Below are 25,978 nucleotides of genomic sequence, written 5' to 3' on the forward strand. Positions count from 1 at the left end.
CTGAATCATAGGAGGAAGAGGAGGATAGCATATATATAGTCATCTACCCAATCTCTTTTATTGTTTTTCTGACATAATCTCTAGTACTTTGTCCAGGCTAGTTTCACTACTCCCTAATACACCTTAATATATTTCTAATTACTCCACCTGACACAGGTCAACTAAAGCTACTTCTATTTTTGAGACGTTCAAAACTGGTGAAAAGTTTCTAGGAAGAGAAATTCCAGAATAAACTTGTAATGAAAATTTCTGCTCTTAGGAGAATCAAATCATTCCGTCTTCCTCTCCTGTCCAGCTTCTCCCGTTACTCGGGGCTTCTACCTCCACAACACACTGAAACTACAATTCCTCTCTTTTTGCCTCAGTTGTTCATGCCTTCCATTACTGATCATTAGTCTTGATGCCTTGGTTAAATCTGACTTCATCTCTCTACCAGCAGCTGTTAATCTCATCATCTACTACTCACTGTAAACTTCCAGCCTCCTCTTTGCAAGTCCTACATGAGTTTATCTCATTAGTATACTGCTGCCATATAGAACAGGTTATTGCAACATTCCTAACTCAGTTTTTGTTTCAGTCCCTTCTTTCTACTTGCTTCCTATGCCTGGAACCATCTCTCAATGCATCTTATTTTAAGCATCTGCATCTCACAACCAGGTAAAAGCAAAAGGTAAACGTATAATTAAAAAAAAATATTACCAACTATATAATTTGGCTCTTCTAAAAGGTCAGTTTCTCTGTTTGGCTATCTTAGTTTTATTCTTACACAGCAAAATAAACCTTGAACAGAAAGATCAGGACTTCTCCATGGCCAACTAAGCTGCTCAGTTATGACAATGGCTTTACATGGATTTCTTGACTAACAAAACCCACCACATCATCATTCCCACAGTCAGCATAGCATTAAGAAGTCGAGAAAAGCAAAACATCTTTCAAAATATTTGTCTGTTTACAAATAAAGTGCTCGCAGTACTGCTGATGACAGGTTGAGTGCCAGTGAAACATTCCAGAGCCAAGGGCAGACCAGAGGACAGGATACGGAAAGAGGAGTAACAATGGGCAATTTGTTGCATGACAGCACAATCCACTGTAAGCAACATGGTGAAAAATGGATTTTTGATATAAGCACAAGCATAAACAGGGAAGGACTTCACAGGTAAATTCTCCAACTGTTTGTACAGGGTGGTGCCAGAATGACTGTACCAGCTCCAGACAAAACGAGCAGGTGGAGAACGCAAAGGCGGAGAAGTAAATGGCAGTGAAAAATGTGCTCGCCGTGCTGTGCTACGCGACCAGGCAGCAAGCAGATTAAGGATCCTGACTCACAGGTACAAGCCAACAGGTCAGGAAGGTATCGCTAGTAGCTGCAGTTTTTATAGGTTAAATATGACAAAACATGTCTGGGAAGTCAGAAAGGGTAATTGCAAGTAATTGTGACTCACGTTAAATGCAGTTAGGTTTATATTAAAACAGTTTCATTTCTGAGAAAGGAACTGTTTGCCTGAAGAGAAGTTCTCCTTACCTGAGCTTCATATTTGACAGCGGCAGAAAGAAGAGCAATCGCATTCTCTTCACAAATGCCTTGTTTGATTGTTTGCTGGCAAAGCTTTTTCAATCTGTTTTCTCGATAGAGGGTTGCCAAATCTAGCAGTCCTGTGAAAAGTCATACATTTTTAGCTATCCTGGTGCAAAAAATATACATTTCTATTCAAACTAATCAGTTACTCTATAGTTTTAAGCTCAATTAATCAGACTTATTCTATTTTTCCCCCTGGTGATCATGTGCCTTTTTAAAGATCTTTGAATGACATATCAAAAAGGGACACTTTGCTAATTTGAAAGTCTTGCATCTTCTTGTCTACTGTATTACACCTCATTCGAGGTATCAATTAGTGACTTACACGCTCTTAATTCATGCAGGGAACAGCTCTTTTTCATTTGTGATAGAAATGCTGCAGCTACGCAAACAGTAAGGTTTTACAATGGCATTAGTGCCTTTGTAAGAACGAAACAGTTTTTCAGATTAGAAGCAATGAGTTTACAACAGTAACCTGGAGTTCCATTTATGGCCAATACCTATTGCATCTTCAGGAGGGAGCCTAATACTGTCTGTATACAGGTATTCCAGGAAGGCTCGGTAAACAGGGTAAGAAAATTCACTCATTTCTATAATTTCATCATCATTGTTCAGTACGGAACGAAAATGTTCACACCTACAAAACAAGAACAACAATTGTTACTGTAAAGAGTTAAGCATGAAAGATGAACTGCAGTAAGATGTTGATAAAAAAAACCAACCAAACAAAAAAAAAAAGCAGACCAAATGCACAACCATAAACTCTAGCTATATGATATCTTGGTTTGAATATGTTAATTTCTTTACAGCTTTCTACGTAATTCAGAATTTTCTTTTATTTGTTGTTATTATTATTTTATAGCAGGCTCCCTTTCTACTTATAATATCTTTAAGGATGGTCCATGTGTTTCTGAGGTCCTTTTCTTAAAGAAGTTATATATGAACTATTAATTCGATTACCTGGCTTGTAACAGATAAAGTTTAAATTATGTTAGACATTTCTCACATTTCAACCTGCTTTCTCCAACATGACCTAGTGAGGAGGGAAAAGGACGTTGTTTGTTAGTACTTTAGATATGACTCTTTCGTCCTCTTTGCCACTTTATTTCCAAATGTTACACATCAGAATATGCTTTTCTTTTACTAAAAATTTTAATGTACAAGATAAGTTGGTTTCATTTAATGACTCTTGGACAAGTCTACATCGTAAAGACATCACAACTTATATACAAATGAAAAATAGTTATTTATCACTTACTTTACCTTCTTCACATTTGATTTTATCAGTTAATTTTTTTTGTCTTTTTTTAAAATAAAATACAAAAGCATCAAGTCAAATTCATAGACTTAATTATTATTATCTAGCTTCTGCCACATTCTTGTACTATATTCTGTTTAGGTAGTACAAACGAGGATAGACGTCTGATGGAGAAAAGTGATGAAAAGGCTGGTAGTAAGCAGCATGTCTGGAATTTCCAAGCAGCAACGAAGTAAGGAAAATAAGGTAACAGTGAAGAACAGCAGGTGAATCTCACGCCTGAAGTAAAAGGGAGTTTGTACAAAGTCAATATTTTCAAGCAGTAATTACTCAGCATAGTGGACGTAACTATAAAGTTTAGTTTATAGTAAACTATACAGTTTGTTCCTTACCTAATTTTGAGAAGAACTTTATGGACGTGGATGTACTTTCCATCCACTAGAAACTTTAGGTCTGCAGTTTCAGGGTTGTCAAATTCCTTCTTCAGTGACTGGGCTACGGTTAGATGGTCGTCAGGCTCTAGGATAAAAAGGGTAACTGATAGTGACTGGTAATACTGATATCACTCATGATAACATCCTGTGGGTCTGTCAGCAGTTAACATTCTTAACAGAATTTTTCTGTAAGGCTAGTAAAAACTAACCGAACAAAAAACCATGCTCAGTATAAACATCCAGGAAAGCAAATAAGGGGCAGCTTTCAGTCCTTACTGGTTTCCTACTCCAAATAAATATGCCTCAGAAACAAAAAGCATGTCCCACCCCTCAACCTCATCTGTACAAGGCCAGAAAAAAAATATAATTAATAGTCTCAGAAGTTTAATAACATGTCTGAGAGCAAATGTTATCAGTTGTTACTGGCTAAATTATTCCAAATAAAAGGTGCTGCTTATAATAAGATGCCCAAAAAGTCAATAAAACTCAGAGTAAGATTATCTGAAATATTCACATGAGGAGACGTTATCTTAAAGCAGAAGAGAACCATTATATATGAAACTGTCCAGTACAATACCCCTAAAGGTAAATAACAGCAGTTACCAGTCTATTCAGAGTGTTCTTCCTTGAGTTATGGTATTAGGAAACATTCTTTGTATCTGTCTCTATATTCCTGTGTGTCTGATATGTATGTACATCCCACTGTGCATATGACACTTGCATTATAAAGTTAACAGGCAGCCTCGAAAACTGTCTCCACAGAAATTTTGATCTCCTGAACTGTTTCCAGGTCTGATTCTGAACTGATTCTTCAGCATATTAGGTGGTCTTAGAGAACTATCTTCTTTATTAGTATTAACAAAATAAAAACCTCAAACACCATTCTTAATCCAGGAAACATTTTTTCTCTCCTTACTAGGATACAAATTATTGGTTTTGTGGAGCAGTAACAAGCCGTTCTCTCCAGAAAATTACATAAATCCTAGGTCCTGTAGCCTACCAAGTTATAAAGAACAATAGTAGTCTGCTGTAAATGGAAGCACCTCCACCAAAAGCAGTAGAAAAAAAAAACACGCAATACACACACAGTTGAATGCTGTTGCACTTGAAATTGCTCAGGAAAATGCTCAGGAATACATATGTATACCCAATTAGGACAATAAAAGCAAAAGTGCTTTGGATTACAGATGAAAGGATGAGGAAAAAAAGCAAGGAAATTGCAATAAAAATCCTTCCGAAATTGATACTGCAAAACTACTGTTACTTCTTCTTTTGTACGATATGGTTTCAGACCTCTGCTACCAAGTACAGGGATTTTAACAACCAATGCAGAGCTGAAGCTCTACTGTAACAGTTCGAAGGATTCTGCAGTATTCAGAGGTGAAGCCAATTTTCAAATCCGAATGCACCAGAGATCCTTTTATTTAGAATTTAGAACTGACAAACATGTTTACATGAATCAGCCACCTCGTTACCTGGGATTTTAGTGCAGTAACACGATTTACATCTAATTGGTATTAGACCAATATTAAGAATATTTATAATATCCACAGGAATTGAGCATATTTATTAGTTCTGATCAAGCCACCCAAGAAAATCCAACTGCTTCAACCTAGAGCGAACAGAGGTCTTTGGACTATGCCCCAAAACACGAATTTCGGGGAAGAAATTTCCTCAGGGCAGGATTCTCCACTGAATCCCCTACTCTCCCAAAGATGGAAATACGACTACTGGTATCAAAGTTTCCTTAGCCCAGCATTCAGAATGGATCACGGGAGCAAAGTGTGTTCAGCAATTTTCAGACAAAAGCATACGGCAACATAAAAGCAATAGCAAAGACAGTCCAGAAGTGGAACAGATGCATGATGCACTCCACACAGTTCAAATTACAAATGAACAAATTGCTGTACTCTAGCTTTTCGCTCAAGCTCCCAGATGACATCTACAGACAACCCCAAGAGTCTCACCTTTGATTAGGTCAGTGATTAGCAACTAATATGGAATTGAATTTGTAGCTGAAGAATGAACTTGAAGAATTTTCAAGAAGAAATTCTTCACTCAGAGGGTGGTGAGGCCCTGGCACAGGCTGCCCAGAGAAGCTGTGGATGCCCCATCCCTGGAGGTGTTCAAGGCCAGGCCGGATGGGGCTTTGGGCAACCTGGTCTGGTGGGAGGTGTCCCTGCCTATGGAAAGCGGGATAGAACTGGGTGATCTTTAAGTGCCCTTCCAACCCAAGCCATTCTATGATTCTGTGATCTTCATATAAATAAAATATCCGAGATCCAGTAACTTGCCTCTTCAAAAGCTCAGGTAATGATCACTTGTGACGTGCCTGGGATTCTAAGTGCCTGGGACCAATTCTGAATATGGGAATTTGAATCCCTCCTTCTCAGTAGTCTACTTAAAAGGCATCAAAGAAAGTTTCATGGCTCCTAATGACTCTGCACTGCTCCTTCATTTCTCCAAATTCAAACTCAGCTTCTCCATCCATGGTCATTGTACAGTAACATTCAATAGTTGCACAAGAAATACAGTATGTACCAGCTATTCAGAACACCATTCCAACAACAAATGCACACAAAATACACACACAAAAACAGAGCATTTCCCATAGAAATAGATCACATCAATAAAATAGACAATCATTTAGCACTGCCATCAAGCTTTACCAATTTTTATCATTCTATACATTTGTAATTCCCAGTATATTTTTTTGCAATAAACTAAGCTTAAGTTTCAAATACATGCACACCTGTTTTATGGAGTAAAGATTTTATTTAGAAAATGTCAAAACAAAAATATTTAAGCTCACCTACTGACAGAAGACGCCACATTACGGCAGGGGTAGCAAAGCAAGCAAACACATCGTCAGTGCAGGCAAAGTGAGTGAGGTGGGGAAGGACCACAGACTGGCCACGGCACTGGCCCCACATGTACACCTGGCCACTCTGGGTCTTGGCAGCTGAAGTGTGAGCAGAGTGGCAGGCTGCGATCTCTATAACTCTGAATTCACAGGCAGAAAAAGAACAAAAGCAAGTCACTGTCATAAGAACAAAACGCAGTGAAAAAGCTCACTACCTTCTGCATTTCCCTGGTGCAAACCCTCTCTGCAAGCACACATGCACTTCGGATTGCAAGAACATTTCCTATCATACGTGGCAAAATTAAAACAGCTCTCAATGTTTCTTCAAACAGTGTGCACTCAGAAAGTTTCTTGGTGGAAAAGCCCCGTGGGTGTAAGGAGCCGCTGTTGCAGCAGAGCACCAGGCCGCAGTACGCACTCTGCTCCCTCAAACAAAGCCACGAGGAGTTCCAAGTCTCTGCATGCCTTCGGTGGTGCTGCACAGTGAGGTGAGTTGCTGCATTAAGCTGTGGAGATGAGGTACTTGAGAAGATGAAGGAGAAAATGAGGTGTTGCCAATAAGAAAAATATAAAAGGTAGGTCTAGGTAAGTTTTTTTGTACTTTGAGTCAGCATAGAAAGTTAATGAGAGCAAATTTTTTCTGCTTGTTTATAGGTAATGGTCATAAACTGACAATCTAAACAGATTTATTTTAATTAAAATACTATAGTGTCATTACTCATACCATTATTATTACTTACATATAACAGACTTTCATTTTGAAAATGACAAATTCAAACCAAGCAGAGCACTAAAAGCTGTTTCTAAATGTATTGAAGTTATGGTAGGCTATCTCAGTGATCCTAAAGTTGATTTAGGATTTCCTGACTCCCACTGTGTACAACATTACACAATCTGCTGCTTTGCAGCTTGAACTACAGCTTGTTTACTTGTTTTCCCAGCTGCCTGGGAAAAATAGCTGGGAAACAACTTGTTTAAAGCTGCATGTACAAATCTTGCAGGCTTCAGTGAGGTAATACTCTCACTGACACGAGGAATGCACATTCTGGCCAACTAAAGGAAAAGGCAATGCACAATATTAAAATGTGGTAACATTTCAACTGCAGTCAAAGTGTTTGGAAAAAAAATCAGTTACATCTTAACACAAATACAAAGAAATAGCAATGTTCAAAACCAGGCCGTGTCTCATCACCACGAAGGAGTTCCATCTTCCTTACAGTAACAGACACAGGCACATGTAGAAAGAGACATAATGATTTTCTTAATATTCACAACGGGAGACCACAATCACCACTCAGTAGTATGGAATAGATTCATCTCTCAGCCCACATAAATACATGGCTTTGAATTAGCAATAGAAATAACTGCACCGCTACCCATCAAGGACTACAGTAAAGTATTCAATTGGTAAAAATCTAAGGTTAATTTTCAGGCAACAGTACCAAAAAAGAACAGATCCCTTTCTCTCTCCCCTGGGTTATGAGCTGGATTTATTAGCAGATATAACACAAACTGCAGATGTCCACTCTTCACCTTTTCCGTGTGTATTCCTTGTCAAATGTAGCATGTTAAAATACAATTTATATTCAGAGGCAATAAAGCTTTTATTGTTGACTTCAAACAATGAAACTACACCACCAAAGAGAAACTGCAATGAAGACCTCTGAAGTGCAGTGCGAGCTGAAGCAGAAAATGGCACATTCAAGCTCAGAACATTCAGTTTCTTTCTCAAGGGTGGTTATGGGGTGGATCCAGGCACTTTCAGTGAAAATGCAGATGAACCCATTAAAGAGGTTAAGATCGGAGGCAGTCTGGGCTGCGGTGACCATGCCCTGGCTGAGTTTGTGATCTTGAGGAACATGGGCCTGGCCAAGAGCAAAATCAGGACCCCGAACTTCCAAAGAGCAAAATTCCAGCTGTCAACAGACCTAGTGGATGGGATCCCCTGGAACACTGTCCTTAGGGACAACGGAGCTGAACAGAGCTGGCAGCGCTTTAAGGATGTTTTCCTTACAGCACAAGAACTCTCCATCCCCTGCGTAAGAAAGTGGGCAGGGAGGGCAAACAACCGGGATGGCTGAGCCAGGAGCTGCTGGTCAGACTGAGGCACGAGAGGGAAATGCACAGGCAGGGGAAGCAGGGACACGTGGCCTGGGAAGAGCACAGGGATGCTGTCCGGGTGTGCAGGGATGGGGGCAGGAAAGCCAAGGCACAGACGGAACTGAGCTTGGTGAGGGATGCAAAGAATGACAGGAAGGGATTCTCTCGGTACATTGGCCAGAAAAGAAAGGCCAAGGAGAGCGTGTCCCCTCTGATAAATGAGAGGGGAGAACTGGTAACGACAGACATGGAGAAAGCTGAGGTACTCAGCAACTTGTTGGCCTCAGTCTTCGCTGCCAGTCAGGCTTCCCACGTCTCTCAAGTTCCTGAACCTCTGGGCAAGATTTTGCTGGGGGAGCAAAGTGCCTCCCACTGCAAGTGAAGAGCAGGTTCGAAACAACCTGATGGAACTGATCAGGTACAAGTCCGTGGGGCCCGATGCCGTGTGTCTCAGGGCCCTGAGGGAATAGGCTGATGGAGTTGCCAAGCCTCTCTCCATCCTATTTGCAAAGTACTGGCAGTCAGGTGGAGTCCCTGGTGACTGGAAAAAGGGAAACATCACTCCCATTTTTAAAAAGGTTGGACAGGAAGACCCAGGGAACTACAGACCAGTGAGCCTCACCTCTGTGCCTGGGAAGATCACGGAACAGATCCTCCTGGAAGCAATGTCAAGGCACATGCAGGACACGGATGTGATCCGAGACAGCCAGCACGGCTTCACCAAAGGCAAATTGTGCCTGACCAGTCTGGTGGCCTTCTATGATGGACTGGGTGCATCAGTTGACAAGGGAAGACTGACCGATGTCATCTACCTGGACTTCTGTAAGGCCTTTACGCAGTCTCGCATGACATCCTGGTCTCCAAATTGGAGAGAGATAGATTTGAAGGGTGGACCATTCAGTGGAGAAGGAATTGGCTTGAAGGCCACACCCAGAGAGTGGTGGCCAATGGCTACATGTCCAGGTGGAGGTCAGTGACGAGTGGTGTCCTTCAGGGGTCTGTCCTAGGACCGGTGCTGTTTAATATCTTTAGCAGTGACATAGACAGTGGGATCGAGTGCACGCTCAGCAAGTCTGCAGGTGACACCAGGCTGAGTGGTGCAGTCATACCCCAGAAGGAAGGGATGCCATCCAGAGGGACCTGGGCGGGCTGGAGAAGTGGGCCCACGTGAACCTGATGAGGTTCAACAAGGCCAAGTGCAAGGTGCTGCACCTGGGTTGGGGCAATCCCAGCCATGAGCACAGACTGGGAGAAGACCTCACTGAGAGCAGCCCTGAGGAGAAGGACTTGGGGTTCTGGTGGCCAAAAAGCTCGACAGGAGCCAGCAGTGTGTGCCTGCAGCCCAGCAGGCCAACTGCGTCCTGGGCTGCACCACCAGAGGGGTGGGCAGCAGGGGAGGGAGGGGATTGTGCCCCTCTGCTCTGCCCTCGTGAGGCCCCACCTGGAGTGCTGCGTCCAGGGCTGGGCCCAGCACAAGGAGGGTGTGGGGCTGTGAGAGCAGGGCCAGAGGAGGGCCATGAGGGTGGTCAGAGGGCTGGAGCACCTCTCCTGTGAGGAAAGGCTGAGGGAGCTGGGAATGTGCAGCCTGGAGAAGAGAAGGCTATGGGGAGACCTCTTTGTGGTCTTTCAATACTTAAAGGGGGCTTGTAAGGAAGACGGAGATCAACTTTTTAAATGGTTAGGTAGTGATAGGGCAAGGGGGAACAGTTTTAAACTAAAAGAGGGATTTAGTCCAGATGTTAGGAGGAAATTTTTCACTCAGAGGGTGGTGAGGCACTGGAACAGGTTACCCAGAGAAGTAGTGGATACCCCATCCCTGAAAGTGGTTCATCCCTGGCTGGAACCAGATGATCTTTAAGGTCCCTTCCAACCCAAGCCATTCCATCATTCTATGAAAATTAAACTTTAACGTACTGAATTTGTATGTCGGACAAATTTCCAATCTGTTCACATTTAGCAAAAGAACAATAGTAAAAACGATAGTCTGTTTCCTCAAAAAGAAAATTTAAAACATGCTATAATTTTACGTAGCTCTTCTAAACGTATGCCAACTAACGTCTGACTGCTAGAATGTAAGCATTACCTGTCCTTATCCACAATAACTGTTGTAGGGTAAGACTGGTTACTTTTATTCCCAGTACCTAACTGGCCATATGAATTGGCTCCCCAGGCATAAATCTGACCTTCATCTGTTAGCACTAACGTATGTGCACAGCCACAGGCAACCTGTAAGAAATAACAAAAAGAAAAATCTCATTTTTATGCAATATTAAGTTAACATAGACAGATGCGTGTTATGTTATTCATTGATGTTATTGATTGTACTTCACTATAGTTGATAAAAATTTTTAAAAATGACAAATACAGGTAAGATGATTAAATGGGATGCAAAGTAGAAAATTGACTTTAAAAGAAAAGAAATCTGTGAGGGAACCCACCAGACAATCTCAAGAGTACAAAAAGGAATAGCTAGGGATTGAGAAAGAAGGAAAGCTACATGACAAATATGGACAGTATGCTAAAAAAATGTGAGAAAAGGCCAACCAAGTCTTGCACTAACCCTGCACTATAAGCAACTACCCCAACTTGAATAGCTTACCACTGTAAAAACAAGTGAGGTCTCTCCAGTACCTGACTACACAAAACTGTCCCCCACCTCCTGCCAGCTCTGCTGCTTATCTCTGCTGAGATAATTTACATCAGTGGAAGGAAACTCTCCACAGCTGGGCCTGAGGACCACCAGTGCCCATACAAGATAAGCAACAGGAGCAGCCACCCAAGAAGGGAAAAGAAGAGAGGAAATTTAATCTAAAACCAATTTACCTTGTTCAAAACTAGCTCATGTACCATTATATAGTCTGCAAAGCAGATACAGTGTAAGTACATGTAGTCCACTGACATCCAGGAAGCATGAGATACGCTTTAAATGAAATAAATACTTAAGTGATTTGCTGATTGAATGTCTACAGCTTAGTATTATTAATGGATATCAAGCAAATGAAGTGGATGGAAATAGGATTTAAGGCAAACTTACTGGAATGCTCATACTATCTAAACAGGAAAATATACAGAGGGGAAAATATTATTTGCTTTATTATATTATTCTCCAGTAGGAACTGTTACCAGCAAAGCTACAGACTACATCCTAGGACCTGAATGTAAAACTATGTAATAAATGAGCTCACTTCAATTTCAAATTCAAATAATAATCCATAATTTATCTGATTAAATGTGATAATTATGATTCAAAGTTCAAAACACTCTTGCAAATTCTCACTAGCTTACAAAAACATTTTTCCTAGCAGAACACGTCATTTTCCTGGCAGTGTCCTCAGTGTCTCAATTTAAAACTTTCAGTATCAGTTCTGCACTTACTTTAAATATTTCTGATTGAAATATTCTATAAAGAAGTTACCGATTTGCTAGCAGCACTGATGGCAGCTCAGTTATTTGGTAGAGCGTAATAGCTACCCAAGTTCAACACCAACCATGAAATCATACCAACTGTTGACTAAAAGCAAGTGGGGACAGCTTGGTCTGACTCCAAACACCTGCTAGCAATTGTGGCTGAAGTGCAATTCTAAAAACAATATTAAGTCAGCCAGAAGGACAAAATACTAAACTGTAGCATTTTCCCAGAAAAAAAAGACAATCTAATGAAAAATGGAAGACAAGTCTAAGACTTTATTAAAAATGACATTTATTAAAAATGTCAGGAAAAAATATTTATTAGAAAGGACCAAGTGTTTCTAAATTCCTAGTCCTCTTTAAGTAAAATCCTGACCTCACTGAAGTCAATGGCAAAATGCCCACTTAACTCCACAGGGTCACAGTTTCTCAGAGGTTCATTTTAAGATACACGTTTTCATTCTGATTAAACGGCACTTTAAACAAAAGATTCGGTACTACAATCTTCACGTACAGAACATTAGCATTTTTTCAGTTGTTCATAAAGGGTTTGACATGGAGCATCACACACGTACCCTCTGTACACGAATGCCTTGCAAGGCTGCAATTCGGCATGGCGTTGGCTGATTACCACTGCTGCCCAGTCCAAGCTGCCCATTACCATTGTAACCCCAGACATAGACCTTAAAAACAAAAACAGGGATTTCAGCTGTTTGCTTGTATGTAATTCTTTTGAAAGCAATACAACTACTTCATTGTTCCCGTAATAATTTCTTCCAATATTTCAGGTTCCCACACCTTAGGATCTGTACTTTACATGTATGTGTATATATATATACACACACACACACACATATACACAAAACTTATATAAATGTACAGATACCTACATAATCATACATAAAAGAAGTATATATTTTTCTGCACCTGAAATGACAAATTTTGGATGCTTCATCAGTTAAAACTTCTAAGTGTACGCTCATCTAAAATTGTAACCCTTCATATTCATCTTGCTTTTTAGAAGTTATAAAAATGGAAAGTAAGTGATTCATAGGACTGTTCCCCAGCACAGAGCAGATTCAGCACAAATACTTCCCTTTTTCAAAGAGCTAATTTCTCATTTGAAAATCTTCTAACACAGAAGAAAACATATTAAAACAAGTATAAACTGGAAAATATCACAACAGTTTGAGTAGACTATTAATGGTTTTGCAACAAATATAAGAAGGAAAATACTGAGTACTGATAATTTCAGTGACATATATTACACTGCTCTAATGCAGTCAGTAGCTACCTAGGTCTAAATTGAAATGCTTGGAGTGATGAATCTGGAGAGGACTTAGGCTGCCCTCAGTCTTCAGCTCATATGAACTAAAGCAGAAGGAACACTATATCCCCTTGATATCCTCACAATGGAGATTTAAAAAAAAAAAAAAAAAAGTATGAGAGGGATTCAAGGTATATTGAGGTGGAACAAACATATGCAATGTACTTTTATTTTCTCTGTTTTTCTTTTTTTCTTGAGATAATGTGTATATATGGACACTGAAAACTAAGATAGTATTGACTGATTATTCTCACATTCTTGATATATAAGATTCTAGTATAGACAAAATACTTTATTTTGCTATAAAGACAGCAGTGGGATAACATTAATCACTACTTTCATTTTTGTTAGAATATAATACTAACTCTAAAAATCAGTAAATTGCTGTTACAAAGTTCCTTGTTTCTACACATGAGAAAATCAAGCTAACATGAAATGTTGAATACACATATATAGCTTTTATGATTTAATCACAACATTTGTAAAAATCTGGCCTTCTAAAGTTTTGTTTGTTTGTTTGTTCGTTTCCTTCAGAACTGTATTTTCAAGTAAATTTGAAGTTTGATACCTGAATTCTTTCAGGAAAGCCAACTTCAGTAGTTGATACAAAGTAATAGTTGTTAAATGTTATGAGTAACTTCATAAACCAAGAAGTCGTAAGCCAAATATTAGTGAACAAATTTCTGTTTAACTTCTTTCTAAAAAAGAAGCTATAACCAGCACGAATAGGAAAATGTGCTTAAGTATGTGAGAATATGCAACATACATCTTATGACAAAGATTTTTACAAACAGTATAAGCATGTAGGTTTGAGGGATTCTGGAAATAAATACTGCTTTTCCCAGTGATAGTACATTACTGAAAGGCTTAAAATGACCCAAATCCTATAATACTACATACAATAAAATTCAGTCAGAAATTTCAATTAAAATTTCCTACCTCTCCGTTTTCCACCACAGCCATGGAGCACATCTGTCCACAAGCTATGTTAACTACTATTTTATTTTGTAGGCAGCTGGTAACTCTTCGAGGAATTGGTTGATTAGCTGTTGAGCCAGACCCAACCTGGCCTGAGTTATTATAACCCCATGTGTATACCTGTCGTAAAAGAATTGTCATCAAAGTAGAGTTTATAACACACAGTTCTAAGTACGTATTCAAGAAAGAAGTTACATGCATTACAAAGTACATTTTGAGTTTGTGTTCATGTATTCTTTTAAGATCTAGGAAGACACACAGGTTTACAATATAATTGTTTCTATCAAAACTATACCACTCACAGTATTTACGTATTCCATTCTTTAATGTTCCACCAACCAAAGTTAAGAGGCAACACAACAGCTGCAATCGTACAGAAGATTTGTTAGATTTCCAGAGCCCAAAGCAGAGTGACTAACTGCACACAAATGGCATCTCAAAGTAAATGGCAATAAAACTGTTTACTTCACTGGGTAAAACTCCTGACATGCACATGATTTAAATTGACATCAGTTTTAATGCCATTAAGCATCTACAATAAGGTATAGAATAGGAAGAAATGATAATTTCTTATTACAAGCAGACGTGGCACAAAAATCCATGTCCTGCATGCACTTCAAAGTAGATAGACTAACATATTTTCCATTTTTGCTAAACATTTGTGTTGCATCAGCACCCTGAGGACAGAAAGCACAACCAATGCACTAGGTGCTGTATGTTTTCCAGTTTCTCATGTACAAAGATTTCATTAGGAGAAAAGAGAGATTTATTCTAGCTTTTCTCACCTCTCCATCAGATGTTAACACCATAGAATGATGAGAGCCACAAGCAACTTCAACGACTTTCTTGTTCACCAAGTTAGTGGAGACTTGACAGGGAACCAAACCATGATTTGTTGTACCATTGCCCAACTGGCTATAAGCATTATGACCCCATGTATACACTTCTCCTTCTATAATAAAAATGGAAAAAGCTGTTTTAAAATCTTTTTTTCCAATGACTACATAACTTGAAATTACGAACTGAAAAGTCAAATTCAGTAACACATTATACATATTTAAGTATACATGTGCCCTTTTTGTCACCTAATCCCATGGACTATCCCAATACTATCTTCTCATAGTGTTTACCACAAATCCAAAAGGATAGTATCACCATAATCTTTGTAAAAAGAAATCATATAGCTGAAAGAAAGGAGATAGAGCAATATAGAAGAGAAAAAGATGAAATGACACGAGTCCCCATTTCAGTTTATGTCTTTGTTACTGAGAGCCAGCCAAAATTTCTGTCTGTGTCCTGGCCCTGTGTTTCCCACTTTTGAAAAGTTCAAATAATAAGCTTTTCATCCCACTGCAATATACATGAAGATGCTCGTAGGAAAAACAATTAGGCGATGCTGCTATTTATTATTTAAACATGCCATTCGTGTCTTGTATTTTGAGAAACATGCTAGTAAAATTAAGAATGCAAGAAATGTCTGACTGGGTTAGGCATCTAGTCTATCTAGTGCAGAATTCTGTTTCTGACTAGCAATAAAAAAAAAAAGATACTGTTTAGGGGGAAAATGAACCTGCAGCCCATTCCCCTCATAATTCCCAAGCATTTAGAACCACTAGATTACAGATATTATGAGGCACAACCAATCTAATTTACTTTAATGTATATGTATTGGCCTGTTTTGCATGATGCTAACACCTTTTTGTACTCACTTTTTTTCATTTGTTTTAAATCAGGTATCCTCTTGTTACAATAGTGCCAGATTTAATGAATAGTTATTCTAATTTCATCTTGTCTACCATCGTCATCATCTTCTACACCTAAATTACGCTGTTATTCCAGGAGAGCTAGATTTGACATAGAACTCCTTCAGATCTCTAAAGAGATCACCAGACTCCTTATGTTTTCACTAAGAAGGGTTCCCTCAAAACTAACAAGAGAAAATGTGCTACACTAAACCAATATTTCTCTACAATAACAGGTTGCATCTACTGGCTTTATGCTGTCAAATACAAACAACCTTCTCCTCATTTCACCACTATGAGAATGATAGGAATTAACGCAAGAGTTGTGAAATGCATACGGACAGTCTGACAGTCAGGTTAAAAGAGTCTGTGCTGAATGGCAGGTAATCATGTGAATGGAGTTATGAGTAAAAGTCATCAAGGATCAGTTCTGGACCTGTTTTTGTGCAATATTTCACTTTATGATCTGGATAAGGAGTATGATGGGATATGAGTAGATCTACCAGCAACAAAGCTCATAAGAAAATGCAGGTGCATATGTAAAAAGCTTCCAGAATGGGTGGCCCTGAAGACTGGAGAAAATCATGGGGTGTAACAGTATATAAAGAATAGTTACACACAGAGAACATAATTCACCTCACCTACCTTTACTCATCTAATCTAAACTAGTTAACAAGATTTCTTCTCATTAATGGAGACAAATACTAGGCAGGGTCTAAAAGAATCTCACTGAGAACACAACATTAGTCATTTGTCTTCAAAAATAATGTACTTAATAGCAAACAGATCCACAGAAGGGCTGCTAGCATGGTATATGTTTCAACAGAGCGCCAATGAGACAACAGCAAACAAAAAGCTGAAAGGCAATATAAAAGTTCTAAAGCACATCTGGAAGTAAGTACTTGAGGGAAAAGATGCATTTTAGCTGAAGGACAATGTTGGCACAAGAACAGGAGCATAATGTAGCCACTAACACATTTTAAATCCAACCAGAAGTTCCAAATTTAACTTGTGTACTGAAAAATCTTCCAGAAGTAGTAACAAGATCAAAGCAGAGCTTGAGAAACTTACAAAAAGAACTAGCTATGAACAGAAGTAGCATGTCACATTGGCTAATGAAAGCATGTTAGACTTGATAGCCCAGAATGTATATCCCAATTTTCTCTCTTATGCTGCCAACAGACCTTTAATTCCTGCTTGACTAATTAAAGTTGACCTATCTGAAAAAGCAGTATTTGCATCATACTTTACCTTCTGTAGCAAGAACAACATGAGGACCACTTCCATAACTCAGACAAGCAATCTTTTTGCCACACAGAGAATCTAATCTCTTTGGTTCAATAGTGCTTTGGATGTCTCCTGTTCCCAAACACCCACTGCAGTTCATGCCAAGCACAAAAACCTGTTATAAAAGAATCACAGAATCATAATTTGAGTTGGAAGAGACCTCCAGAGGTCAACTAGTCCAAACCTCTTCTCAACAGAAGTCTGAATATATCAGTTTACTCAAGGCCATATCCCATTGAGTCTTGAACAACACCAAGGAAGAGATCTCACAAGCTCTCTAGAATTTAACAAGTCTCATGGTACTTTTTTCCCTAATATTTAATTGGAATTTCCCATGTTCCAACTTGTGTCCATGCACCTCCAATAAATGTCTAGCCCCATCTTCTCTTTATTCTCTCTGATCATGGCAGGAATCCAGTACTTCGCATTGCAAATGTCTTAGCAGTAATCAAAATGATCAGGTATTCAGCATGCAACTTGTCCTAGGTATACAATCACAGTACTAGCTTTCATAATAACTTGATACATGAATGACCAAGTATGTCATGTTCATACACTTGAACAATTACCTCATCATTTTCAGTTGCATACAACACTTCATTACCAGCACTGCCAAACACACAAGCTTGACGAATTAACTTGAGCTCTTCTTGTGAACAAAGAGAAAAAATTGGCCATTTCCCAACATCCAGCATCTTCAGGGCTGACAACAATGTTGCCTCCAAGACCTGATGTTATAGAAAAATGATATAAAATACCTAGACATAGAGAAATGTGTATAAATTTGCATAGTAAAAAGAATAAATTCAGAGATATACCACTACAAGCTTTCACAACCACAAAATATATTTTAATTGTAGAACAATACTTGGAGCAAAGCCATTAAAATAAATAAACTATATCATGATCCGGAAAGAAAGTACCAATACACATGAAGAAAAGTACAAAATAAAAAGTTAAATGCTGCAATCATATTTTCACTGTACTTATACAACATAACTGCTAGGTTACAGGATTCAATATACAGGATTTTAATTTCAAGGTGTGAAGTATACATCCAAAACTTGAAAATAATGTGTTTTTTCCTCTGATTCTATAATTATTGTTAAGAGGAAAAAAAAAAAAGAAACATGTAAGAACTGCCCAAGAATATACTTATATTTAACAAATATACACATTTATTTTCATGCATTAAAAAAAATGGAAACTCAAGAAAACTTGAGAAACTTTTTCCTTTATTCTTCACTTCTGAAATAGTCTGTGTTTCAACAATCATTGAATCTTTGGAAACTTTCTAAGAACATTTCTATTTGTAAGTAAATATATAATAAAAGAAAAAAGATATTTGAACATTCTCCAGCTTAGTCAAGGAGAAATAACAAGTTTCTTGCCAAAGGAAAAGAAAAGTAGCTCTCTCCAGACATTAAAACTAGTCAAGTTAATGTCTGAGTCTCACTCTACATTTCTACTGCTTTAGTATAGCATAAATCAGGAAAATGTTGCAGTATCAAAATTTAGCTGCAAATTTTGCATAGAACATTCACCAAAGTTTCTTTACTAAAATTAAAATAAGTTCTGGGTGTGAAGAAAAGTATTATTAATTGCCAGCTCTGAAGATAAGTAAGAACGGTTTTTGCCTATCATGGCATTATGTAGTTCACCACATAACAGCAAGGACTGCATGATTTGCTTACATCTAGGAAGTAGCAGACCTACAAAATGAACTGTCACAGAATACTTTTTTTTTTAACCTCTGACTGAAACAGAGATATGAATAAATTCTACTTTAGAGTCATCTATGTCAGTCTAAAGGATATTGCTTTTTGGACTAATATCACTTACTATGAAAAAATGTTCACAGAAGCACACATAAAACATTTGAAACTAGAGATAAATCCCTAAATAAATTGTGACTTTCAACCTTTAAACAAATATACTTCTGAGGAAGGAGAAGGAGGGTTGGTCACGTTCCATTAAAAAAAAGCTGCGGTCTTGATGACACTAGCTATTTCCCCATCTCCTCACACCAAATAACTAGATTCAGTGACCATTTTCAGCCAAATTTGCAAGTGAAAGGGAAGTAAGATTCAGCTGTTACACAATCCATTTGGCAGTAGGCAACTGGAGAATCATACACATACATTATGAAGTAAGTCAGCAAGTAAGTAGGGCCAAGCCAGTTTAGGAAACGCTGTCTTCCATGACACATAGCAAAATTATAAGAGATGAAGGATATGTATTCATCTAAAATCAGGATTCATAAATCTGCTTTTCACAGAACAGTTTGTTTCATGTCAAGAGGTTAGCATGAATTTTATGGAAGATTTTAGGGACTTTTAAAGTATGATAACGAGTAGCAAAAGCATCACAGACTAGTCAATTGCATTAACAAAACTGCATTCCACTTTTGCTCAAGACTGATGAAGCCAGAGTTTCAAAAGGACAGTCAGGGTGCCCTTCAATTATAGATTCCCTTACCAATGCCTCAGCAAAATAAGCTACTGGTTTCTTTAAAAAGCGGGCTATAAATTCCAAGTACACAGCAGATGAATGAGCACCCATTCACCTTAAAGAGTGAAGTTTTTTTCTGTAATCTGCTTCTACAAAGAACTCCTGTCCTACCCTCATAATTAACAGGTTACAAAAAAAGAAAAAACTGTAGCATTTCTTAACATTAAAATCATACTCTGAAAAAAGTACTATAAAAAGCACCCAAGAAAAATACTTACAATATTGACTTTTTTTTTAAATAGAATTATTAACAGACTTTGTCAGACTAAAACATAATCTAAATCCTGTCTCTGAAATCACTAATTTCATCCATCTTAGTAAGAGACATTCTTTCACTTTTAAAGATTTTTCCCCCTTCCTCACTTTCCATCATATTTTGTCCCCCAAAAAAGAGAGCTTGAAGATTCAGCCTACAATATTTATGTCCCATCAGTGATTAGTTCCCTTGTTATATTGCACAGGTTCATGAAAGACAGAGCTAGACAAGAATTTGAGATTTCATATGAACCAGCTACCTATTGCAAAGGTGTATCAGCTATGTCTCCAATATTCCCAAAATTTCATTTGACCTCATCAATCAGTCTAAAAGCTGGTTATTCAGTTCTGTCATACAGATCACCATAACAAGGCACTATCATTAAGCTCAAAACCTAAATGATATGTTTCATGAAGTTTTACACACAGAGTTTTCAAAGAAAAAGAAAGAGAAAAATGGGATTGATTTTTTTCATCGTATTATGCTACAAAAGTTAATTCTTACAAGTTTATCTTGTTGAAACATTAGGCTGAAACAAGTAACTTTAGAACTTAATTCTAAATTACACCAATGCTGTAAGACAAAGGAGCAATTCAACCCACTTCAAATGAATATATTGTTCTTCTAACAATTTGTGGATCACATAAGTAACATTTCTTTTCCAACTATCATTTTATACCTAGAGTTTTGGTTTTAAGTTTATCTGGAAAGCTACCAGCATATACTAAGTTAGTACTAAATGAAACCAGCTTAATCCTCTTGAGTAGAGCAGTATGAAAGTCTTAACACAAAGTCACACTCTGACCTTGGCACTGACTTCTTGAGCAGGAAGAGTTTCATCCTCCATATGGATTTGTGCCTCTGTCCCCCTGCAGAGAGAGAATTGTGGTTAAAATCACCATATCATATTGCTGCAAAAATACTTTATAGAACTATACACACTTCATATTAAGCCAGAACTATTTGCCTGTATTGGGTGAGAAAACAAAAATCATGAAGCTCAGACAATTTCATTTTTATATTTAACTGTACAGTGATCGGTGAGATGGACTCTACTATTCTGTATTCTTACCTAAACAGTAATTCTTGGACAATTATTTATTTTTTTTAATAAGTAGTACAGTTAGTCAGTTATTGGAAAGGAAAAGGTTTTAATAAATACAATACTCTAATTTTTTTATTGTAGTAAAAATAGCTTTAGAACCTTGCTGATGTAATTTTTCAAGACAGTTCTTCCAAAAAAAAGAAAAAGCACACTGGACAAAGCTTTCCATTTCTGGCATAAGCCTTCAAATGTTCTTATTCCAGTTCCATTTTGAAAAGCCGTGTTAGAAAAAAACATTTGGGGCTTTTCAGGTTTACTGAGAATTGTTAGAATATCCACTTTGTTTCAGAAAATATTGCCAGCTCTGTAAAAGAATTGCATGCTTTCTGTGATGTGCATCATCAGTGGAAACAATTTCCAGATCAGATGTTTCTTCCCACATGAATATGCATGCCCCTGCTATCCTGAAACAATTCCCTACCATAAAGCCATGCAACTCCATTTCCAGTAAAACTGCACAAATTACTAAGCAGCTTTGAAGCTGTGCAGGCTTCTTTTACTCAGCAAGTTGGAAAGTGGTAAATGTCATTTTCTTGGAGGGGCACCGATTCAGCCAATGCTAAAAATCTGTTTACATTTCACTGAAAACAGAATGTCTGGAAAATTCTGATTAGAGGCACAATAACATCCAAAGAACAAGAAACACCATTTTATTTAGCTATTTTTCAGAAGACTACTACACTTTAAAAGAAGTATCAAATGTAGCTTTACAAAACTAGCTAATGTTATTACAAAACATGTCTCTTATGGAAGCCTTCATCCTGTAAGACCAAGCCCAAAGATGTAGAATATATCAAGTTCATATGATTTAAATATTGTCAGTTTTAAGGATTTAACAAATATGATTTAATTCACTGAATAAAGAAAAAATCTCTTTATTTGCCTTAAATGAGCACTAGTCAGTTACGCTTACACAACTGAACAGAGCCCTGAAGGAACACACACGGCCATTTACCATGCTTTACACCTTAACAATACATGGTAACTTGGTATGCTTTTGCTGTTAAGAAATTTGTTATTTTCTTATTTTCTTCAACATATTTACTTGTTCAATGAGAACACGACCACTTGATGTTGCGTATGTTATCTCTACTGTAACTAGAGACAACCTGCCAAATTAAGGCCTTTTGCATGACCAGAGCAGGATTGTGTTCCCAAACTGCAGTTCTGAAATGTTTATCGTCAACCACGTCAGCAGTGTTAAGAGCGAAACTGATTATCAAGGCCATGCAAAATTTTGCAGCTTCAATTTCCAACACTGCCTGTCAATGTTGATATTCTTAGCCACCTTTAGCCTACACGGCTGACAGGTTCTCCAAGAGATTAACTATTAACTATGAATTTTCTAATTTAAGTGAATGCAGGATTCTGTCTCTCTTCTGCAAGCCATTTGATACACGACTGATATTCATCATTCTTCGAGTTCTAATATTTTACTTCCATTTCTTCTGTTTAGACAAAAGCACATAGTTTGACTTTAAAAGCAGGTTATCTGCTGGTATAAATGAAGATACATCAGTATGGACCATTCACTTACCTAACAAAACGATCTCCAGCCCACTACTTTTTCAGAGTCCCAGAAACATACTGAGAGCTTTGAACTAACTTTTGCAAGAACAGAGATCACTTACATGTCCTCACAATTCAAAAGTGATGTTTTATCTTAAACATAACTATGAGAAAATTACCCCATTCTTCAAACCATTCTGCAAACATAGGCACTTTATTTCTGAACAGTCCTACATAGGGTATCGGTACATAGGATGCCTCAGATGATACCCATTTATTCTTTTATTCAAGTTCATTTGATGTAATACAAGTACATACTGATTGTCACATGTTTGCATCTGCAAGGGTGTTCTTTGTAAAAACAGGCAATTGATTTAAGAGTATATATTGAGTATTAGATCCTGAAAACAAAGAAGGACAAAGAAAATATATTAAATCATTAAGCCTACATAACAATCATTTTTATCTCAGTACCTCTAGCATACTAGTGATGATTCATGTTTGCTTATTCTTAGGAATTTTTCCTTCAGAAAAATTACTGTGAAGCAAAGGAAAAACAGTACTTTAATCAAATGTTTAAAGAACAAAACCTTCATATTTGAGTACTTTAGATACAGAAGAAAAATACAGTCCTAGCTATTAGAACCAAGTTTTTAGGGCTGTTCACCTACGAAATCTTAAAATATGCATATAATTGCTGAAAAACCTTACCTTAGAATAGCTAGTCATTACTTTAAAAAAAAAAAAAAAGGCAATACTTTCAAAAGTAAATAGGTAAGCAGGAAATATTTCTCATGCATTAAAACTTTATATATATATATATTCACTAACTTTTTCAAAAAAAAATCTAACACGAAAATCTTAAAGAAGAAACTTCATAGTAAATGTCCATTTTTTGAGGAAGTACACAGTGTTTTAAAAGCATTTACATTGAACTTTCATAAATCTCCTATCTGGAATCCAAGTCCAATTTAAGAATCTGGACAGCATACTCTGGCAGCCTGAGTCAAGTTGTGCAATTTGTAAGTTCTGACTCTGGATTTCTTGCAGCCATGGTATGTGGGTAGACTATGTATGCCTCTGTGGTATAGATAAGATTAAGTTAAGGAACACAAATGCTGGTTCTATTAGCTAAGCTCTATTAAGAGCCTAACCAGACCATTTAATCCTAAATATTTATACAGGTTCACTAACTCATTTGAATGTAAACATTCTTGTAGATTCTCTCTCTAGGAACTTGGCAAGCAAACATTTTTTTCCTTCCCAGAACTCCACTTAGTATTTCCTCGCACTTAATTTCAGCATTTCTGAATCTCATCTGCTGAATCAAAGGTCTGTCTGGAGCTTCCTCCCCCAATAACTCTAGCCAAAGGCCTTGGAAAGAATAGAAGGAAAAAGTCACAGAAAAAAAAGGACTTGCTGACACCTTTAGGAAAAGGACCTAACCTTGCCTGATATTGTTGATTTCTCAGCAGCCACGTGCAGGAAAAGTCATGAAATGATGCTAAATTGTTCAACTGATCTTGCAGGAGAGGACAGAACAGTAATATTATTGACAGCTATTCCCACTGAAGAGGTTACATTCCCTTTCTGGGAAGACATGAGTCTATTTTCAAAATTATCATCCTTGTTCATGTACAAACACTGAAATGTCACTACCCTGTCTAGTGCTGACCATAAACTGACAGAACTCAGATCTTCATTTACTCCTCCACTGATGCAGCATTTTCCATGACCAAGGAACTGCAGACCCTGGAAAACAGTAAGTGGTTGTTTGAAGAGCTGCTATCTCCAACGAAAGCACACTCTTTTCTCATTCCCTACTTGCTTCTTGACACCATACTGTGACTTCTTGGCTTCTGATGCAAGCTCCGCTGGCTGCCTACTAATTTCAAGAGCAAAGGTACATGCAATTTGGAGGCTGAATCCAAGAACCTCTGAAAGACTGCAGTCTTGACAGTCTGAAAGACTGACATCCTTGACCTTGTAAAGTAGATAACTACTTCAGAAATTTCTAATTAAAATAAATCGCTACAGAAATCTAATTAAAATAAGACAGCGTTATTGTCTCACTCTACAGAACCAAAACTTCAGCCAAAACCATCTTGTCAGATGCCATCTCTCTCTTAGAATGATAATCAGTTCTACCTGTTGGATCCAGGGAGAGACATCCAGCATGACCCCACTGAAATTATCAGAGATTGATAGAATAATTTGGGCTGGAAGGTACCTCAAAGATCACCCAGTTCCAACCCCCCTGCCATGGGCAGGGACACCTCCCACCAGACCAGGTTGCCCAAAGCCCCATCCAGCCTGGCCTTGAGCACCTCCAGGGATGGGGCATCCACAGCTTCTCTGGGCAACCTGTGCCAGGGCCTCACCATCCTCTGAGTGAAGAATTTCTTCCAAATATCTAATCATTAATCTCCCCTCTTTTATTTTAAAGCCATTCCCCCCTTGTCTTATCCCTACACTCCCTGACAAAGAGTCCCTCCCCAGCTTTCCTATAGGCCTCCTTTAGGCACTGGAAGGCCTCCGTAAAGTCTCCCCAGAGCCTTCTCTTCTCCATGCTGAACAACCCCAACTCCCTCAGCCTGTTTTTGTAGGAGAGGTGCTCCAGCCCTCTGATCATCCTCGTGGGCCTCCTCTGGACTCACTCAAATAGATCCATGTCCTTCTTATGCTGGGGGCCCCATTTACATGCTGAAAGATTTACTGGAGCTAGATGCTTGAAATCTATATGCAAAGGCCTTTTTTTTTTCCCCAGTAATTTCATCATCCCCCAAAATAAATTAATTGAAATAAATGAAAGTAGTGTAGGATAAGATACAAACAACATAAAACAAGGGAACATGAACACACCAAAAGCAAGGAAGTTAGTGGGAACACCGTTTTATAACCCATCCTCAGCACTGCCCTTCAATTCAGCTTTAGTACCGTGGTGGTAAAGAACAAATACATCAGGGAAAAATGTTTTGAAATAAGTGAGAAGGCAGGAAAGAAAACAGATGACATGACCTTTCAACTCTTTGATGGTTTAAAATAAGTGTCAGGATCTGGTGCGAAATTTCTGCCCTAAGTGACAAAATTGCTCTGAAATTCATATGAAGATTCCTGGGATACCTTCCCCTCACCTCAAAAACAAAACAAAACAAACAAACATACAAAAAAACCACCCCAAACCTTGGAGCTTTTGGTTATGAAGAAAATTTGATTAATTTGATTTTTGTAAAATTCAATAGGACTTTTATAAGTCCTATAGAAAACAGATGGTAAGACACACTGCCCATATTAAGCTTCTTTATTTCTCCCATCCCTATTCTATTTTTCCCCCCTTAGAACTGTTGTCTCTCATCGTCATTGATGTAGAATGGTGTATTGTTTACCAGGGAGCAGCAAGAGTGGAACTGACTGGAAAAATGCATCGTCATCTACCAGAGGGAAAACGCTTAAAGCAGAAGAAACAAATCTCAAATTCTTTTCTCCATTCCACAAACCCCCCAGTCACCCTGAAAAAAATAATTTGAAAGCTTTGGGTCTCCATCTATTTGACTGGAAAAAAAATAAATAAAGATTTGAATGAAACAACTAAAAACTATTAAGGAACAGAAAATATATAACTAA

The 25,978-nt window shown here is 38.0% G+C and overlaps 1 protein-coding gene across 3 annotated transcripts in view; it reads right to left on the minus strand.

Annotated features, from left to right (window-relative positions):
• Positions 1-25,978, minus strand: part of RCBTB2 (RCC1 and BTB domain containing protein 2) — a 37,792-nt gene that overhangs the window by 7,870 nt on the left and 3,944 nt on the right. For 2 of the 3 annotated variants that reach the window (XM_040542209.1, XM_040542218.1), the window contains exons 2-12: positions 20,546-20,609; positions 17,543-17,701; positions 16,938-17,088; positions 14,730-14,896; positions 13,906-14,064; positions 12,215-12,322; positions 10,315-10,457; positions 6,081-6,271; positions 3,227-3,353; positions 2,077-2,213; positions 1,523-1,653 (exon numbers count right to left, since the gene is read on the minus strand). In XM_040542209.1, the coding sequence (XP_040398143.1) occupies positions 1,523-1,653; positions 2,077-2,213; positions 3,227-3,353; positions 6,081-6,271; positions 10,315-10,457; positions 12,215-12,322; positions 13,906-14,064; positions 14,730-14,896; positions 16,938-17,088; positions 17,543-17,701; positions 20,546-20,609 (1,537 nt within the window). Of the gene's footprint in view, positions 1-1,522; positions 1,654-2,076; positions 2,214-3,226; positions 3,354-6,080; positions 6,272-10,314; positions 10,458-12,214; positions 12,323-13,905; positions 14,065-14,729; positions 14,897-16,937; positions 17,089-17,542; positions 17,702-20,545; positions 20,610-25,978 lie in introns of those variants that run through there. The other variant, XM_040542227.1, reaches the window with a different exon arrangement.

The sequence above is a fragment of the Cygnus olor genome, chromosome 1, assembly GCF_009769625.2.
Source record: "Cygnus olor isolate bCygOlo1 chromosome 1, bCygOlo1.pri.v2, whole genome shotgun sequence".
Taxonomy (NCBI): Eukaryota; Metazoa; Chordata; class Aves; order Anseriformes; family Anatidae; genus Cygnus; species Cygnus olor.